The sequence below is a fragment of the Arachis duranensis genome, chromosome 4, assembly GCF_000817695.3.
Source record: "Arachis duranensis cultivar V14167 chromosome 4, aradu.V14167.gnm2.J7QH, whole genome shotgun sequence".
In the NCBI taxonomy this organism is placed as follows: domain Eukaryota; kingdom Viridiplantae; phylum Streptophyta; class Magnoliopsida; order Fabales; family Fabaceae; genus Arachis; species Arachis duranensis.
Window position 1 is genome coordinate 19,289,573 of NC_029775.3, and position 5,302 is coordinate 19,294,874.

Below are 5,302 nucleotides of genomic sequence, written 5' to 3' on the forward strand. Positions count from 1 at the left end.
GGCTTTCCTCCATTATTATGTATTATATATGTGGAAGTTGTTACCATGCTGGGGACCTCTGGTTCTCACCCATGCGGATTTTGTGGTTTTCAGATGCAGGACGTAAGGTTTCCCGCTGAGGCATGCTGGAGACTTCTAGATTTGCGAAGATCCTTTGTTCTCGGGGCTATGTTTTAGTTTATATGTTTTGCTTAGATACTTTTATCTCCATTAAATAATACAAACTGTGATGACTCCTCTTATGGGAGAATTTTGGAGAATAGGATTTATGTATTTTGTGTCCCTTTGGGTTTCCTTTGGGGTTTTCCTTATTATATCATATGTATATATTGTTATGCTCGGATCGGTTATCTTCGCAGCCGGATCTTGAGTCTTGATATTCCTGTTTTTGACACTCCTTTGTATATATATAATCACGCGTTGGTTATCCTTGTTCGTTACGTTATCAATCGGAGTGTTGCGCTTTGAGTTGCGATTGGTTTTTGTTTACCCCTTTTTCTACAAAGGCTCCTAGTTATAATCAATCATTCATACTACTATACGTACTAAATTTTTATTTTAGAGGTCGTAATACCTTGCCATCTCTGAATTATGACTTAAGCATAAGACTCTGTATGGTAGGGTGTTACATATTAAAACAAACACCAATCAGTGACAACCATACATATTAGTTGAACTAAGGAATGATCCTTGAAAATTAACTTTTACTCCACAGTACAAATCATCACAAACCATCACTCTGAAGACACATCTAAAGTAACGTTCAATTGATGCGATTACAACTAATATTTTCCCTTTTCCTTTTTCTTTTAACTCAACAGTACAAAACATCACTATATATTTTATATCGCGATAACTACCAGATATTATCAACACCCAATTATACGTTGACCACAATCAAAATCATTTTCAACCCGGACATATAGACACATACGAATTAATTCTCCATTTTTCCTTTTCTAAAAGAATCCACACATTCAACGACCCATGTTGTATCAATCTCAAACCCTATGAAATGCTCACAAATCAAACCCAGTACCAACTATTAATGAAAACCGTGAAGTACCACTAACCTCTTATTGCAGTGCCGGCACTGGAGGGAAGACACGCTGCGTGATGAGCTCGGACGCGAGGGAGGGAGCGGCACTGGCTGGGGATGCATAGGTCGAATAACAGTGGGGCTTGCTAGTTACTCAACAATGCCGGTAGAGTTCAGTCACAGCATGTGTTAAGGCAGAGCAAGGAGGCACCAACAGGTGGGACGCCGAACGAATGGATGCGTCTTCAAACGGCGGCTAACTGCTAGGAGGTACTCGTGAGTGGCACTATCTGGTGGTCCAACGGTGTTGACTCCCATTGACGACGGCGACCATCGAAAACTGCACGGAAGAGAGGGCTGCAGGCGTTAAAAGGGGAGAGTTAGGGGATGTGGCTGCACGAAAACAAGATGTGGGTAAATTAGGTTTACAATAGTAAATGAGTGACATTAGGATTAACCTAGGTTAATTGAAGATGTGAATTTTTGAATGAAATAGGTTTTGGGATCCAGTCCATGAAATTTAGCAGGAGTTGGCAGGACCTCTGTTGGTAACGTAGCGGAATCGATGATAATATAATATGTATCCACACACAAAACAAAAACTCAAAACTGAATTCCCCAACTTCTCTTATTTAATAGCCAACCCTAAAGAGTTGATGAGAACCACAAAGCAAAAAGGTCCATGAGGCATATTAAAGTGTGCTATAGTAGTACTTTATACATGAGGACCTCCATGAACATCAAATAAATTTCATGTTGGAAATTTGTGTGGGATTAATTCACTCTTTGATCTCATCGGTTTTTATGTTGGGATGGGATGAGATGAGATATAATTATATTTTTCTTCTTGTATGAATAACTTTTTATTTTAACCTTTTTTTAATAATTGTTTGATAAACCCTTGTTGAATTTTCGAAACTAGAGGTTGTCACCGTAGATAAATAATTAATACTTTAAAAATAACCCAAAGCATGAAACATATCTCGGAACAATTTGGTGGTTTAGGTATCCAACTCGGCTCACTTGATGATGAAATTCCCGACCATGGCTAAAACCCCTTCTCGGACACCAACGGAGCCGGTCTCCCTCTACGACATGCACATCCTCTTCGTGTGACCTAGAACCCCGCAAGTAGTGCAGCAACTCCTCTTCCCTCTAATCTCACCCTCTTTCAAGGATTTTGTTTCCCTACCGCGCTTAGGCTCCCCCTTAGTCCTAGAGACAGATAGGTCCTTAACAATATTTTTGCCCCTATGACCATGAAGCGTCTGCGCTAAAGAGACAATTGCATCCCTAGTTGCCGCAAACTCCGTTGCATCCTCAAATGCAAGCTTTGCAACTACAGTCATTGCTCTGTACAACACGTCGCACCTAATTAATAGAGTCTCATGTCGCTTTGTTCCTTCTGTTGATGTTGCCATCCAATCCTTGGCATCCTTATACCACCTCCTCAGTATCAAACCTTTCATCCAAACCCTCGTGCTTCATCACGCAAAATATGTGACAGCAAGGAATACTTTCATTATTCCACATCTGACAATCACATTCAATCTTCGGTTCACTCGGATTGTATAGCACCTTACGGACCCTACAACGGTTCCTTATCTTTGAGAAGTTGTAGACAGTTGTTGTGCTTATGCTGTCCTTGCCCAAAAAGAGTAAAGTCTCAACCCCATTGATTTGTTTCCTAACCTGCTTAAAGACTGCTATGGTGTATATCTTCGAAGCAAACAGCTCTATCAGATCCAAACCTGTTGTCAGTACTGGCGTGTAATACGACGAGAAAAATTGAGTTGTCACCTCATTATTGTGGCAGTATTTCACCACCCAATCCAAGTTGTGAACCAATTTCAAAATGCTATTTATGGACTTAAGAAACCCTTTGATGAAAGCATTTATGCCCTTACATATCAAAGTTGTTCTATAGCCGATGCAGAAAGTACCCCGCAGATATGCTGTTGTCCAACTCTATCTTAAGTCATAGGTGATCTTCACCCAACTGTTGTTCATTAATCCGAGACTCTCGACGGCCGTCTTCCAATACTCCTCAAACTCTTCAATATCAAAGTTTGCATAAACTGCCTTCTTGAACACCTTCCAAAATTCAGGTTCTTTCACCCTTTGGATACAATTTTTCTTCAAGTGCCACCCATGTAGGCGATACTTGGCTGAAGGCAGCACCTCCGCAATTGCTACCCGCATAGCTTTATCCCCATCGGTGACCACAACAGACGGCTTCTTGTTGCTCATGACATCAAGAATATTAAACAAAATCTACCTATATGTACGGACATCCTCGTTCTCCAACAAGGCAAACCCGAAGATCAAAATCTGCTTGTGTAGGTTTGATCTAGAAAATACTACTAGAGGCTTCTTGTACTTGTTGGACCGATATATTGAATCAAATCACATGACCAAATAGCTAGTAATCCGCCATCATCTGCCCACAGCCCAGAATTGGCTACCAAGTCGATCCTCTACCGTCCTTGTATATCTGGTGACCGTCATCATGTTAGCATTAGCCTTACCCTCCAAATAACTTATCGTCCTTGCTGCATCACTGACGTTTACTTGAGCTATTCTTTGGCTGTGCACATAATTATATAGATCACTTTTCATAAACTGAAACATCCCAAAGCCATTGACTGCCTGGCCATGTAAGCCATAAATATCGATGTGGCAATCCCAAACTTCTTCAGACTATCAACTTGAGCCTTTCACTATCACTCATCTTTCGATGACTATGAAGAAGATGACTAAACATAGTTGCAGCAAAGGGGTGGTTATGATTGTCCTCAATCCTCCTCACTTTCCAAACCTGGCTTTGCGCGTCATAGAAAATTTTCAACATTTTCTTGCAACCCGTGCGACTCTCCAGCCTATCCTCTCGTACTCTTTTTGGACGATCATAGTGTTTCTCATGCCTTGTGCCCTATCTGTGATAGAGAAAAGTCTCGCCTCACCAACAAACCATTTATTCGAGCCACGTTACCCATCTAGACAACGAACGCACTAAGCCAGGCAAATTGTTTGTATGCTGCATAAGCTTCTTCCTCGGTACTAAAAACTTTGCCCACGAAATTCTCTGCAAACCTAAACCCGGTAACATCGCCCTCACGTGTAACCGGGTCCCCGCCAAAACCGTTCACACGTACTTCATCACCCATTTCACCCGTCTCGAACTCATTTCCAAAGGAGTCGTCGTCCTCCTCCCCATTCCAAGAAGACATACCAAAATACTCTTTTCACTAAGCCGATTGATAAACCACTATTTCATGGTTTATATTGTATTTAATTGAGTGGTTTTATCAAGCTTTTCACCCACTTATTCATAAGATTTACATGATTTTACAATTCCTTCCTAGCTTAGTTCTATGATTAAAAACATGCTTCTTTGGTCTTAATTTAGCTAATCTTAATCCTCTCCTATTACCATTCGATGCCTTGATCTGTGTGTTAAGTGTTTCAGGCTTCATATGACAGGAATGGCTTAGAGAATAAAGAGGAAGCGCACAAAAATGGAAGGAACACAAGGAATTGAGGAGATGACCAGTGAGAAGTCACGCGGTCGCATGGTTCACGCGACCGCGTGAAATGGAAGAAATCAGAGTGACGCGATCGTGTGCCTGACACGACCGCGTAGATTGGAAGCAGAATGAATGACGCGAATGCGTGGACGACGCGCACGCGTGGTATGAAAAATGCTGAGTGACGCGATCGCGTGGACGACGCGGACGCGTGACGTGCGTGGTAGCGCGAAATTGTGATCACTACTTTTCACAACTTAATTAATCCCCGGTAATGAATCCAAAAACTTGGTGTTCAATACCATGGCATAAACACAACTTCGCACAACTAACCAGCAAGTGTACTGGGTCGTCCAAGTAATAAACCTTACGCGAGTAAGGGTCGATCCCACAGAGATTGTTGGTATGAAGCAAGCTATGGTCACCTTGTAAATCTTAGTCAGGCAAACTCAAATGGATATGGTGATATACGAATAAAACATAAAGATAAAGATAGAGATACTTATGTAATTCATTGGTGGGAATTTCAGATAACTCAGAATACCACAGACAAGGTTAGACCTTCCGGATTCTCCTGAATGCCGCCATCAGTTCTAGCCTATACCACAAAGACTCTGATCTCACGGAATGGCTGGCTCGTTTGTCAGGCGAGCACTCGGTTGTCAGGCGATCAACCATGCGTCATGTATCAGGAATCCAAGAGATATTCACCCAATCTAAGGTAGAACGGAGGTGA

General features: G+C 41.7%; 1 protein-coding gene across 1 annotated transcript; it reads right to left on the minus strand.

The window, feature by feature from the left end:
- Window positions 1–2,476: 2,476 nt before the first annotated feature.
- Window positions 2,477–3,289, minus strand: LOC127746608 (protein FAR1-RELATED SEQUENCE 5-like). The gene is made up of 2 exons (XM_052260472.1): window positions 3,035–3,289; window positions 2,477–2,941 (listed from the first exon to the last, which is right to left on the minus strand). The coding sequence occupies exons 1-2, from the start codon at window positions 3,287–3,289 to the stop codon at window positions 2,477–2,479; spliced, it is 720 nt and encodes a 239-aa protein (XP_052116432.1).
- Window positions 3,290–5,302: the final 2,013 nt, after the last annotated feature.

Coding starts and splice junctions, on each gene's coding strand:
- LOC127746608 (XM_052260472.1), bottom strand. CDS start 3,289: ATGAGCAACAAGAAGCCGTCTGTTGTGGTCACCGATGGGGATAAAGCT. Junction 2,942..3,034: donor GATTAATGAACAACAGTTGG/GTGAAGATCACC, acceptor TTGATATGTAAG/GGCATAAATGCTTTCATCAA.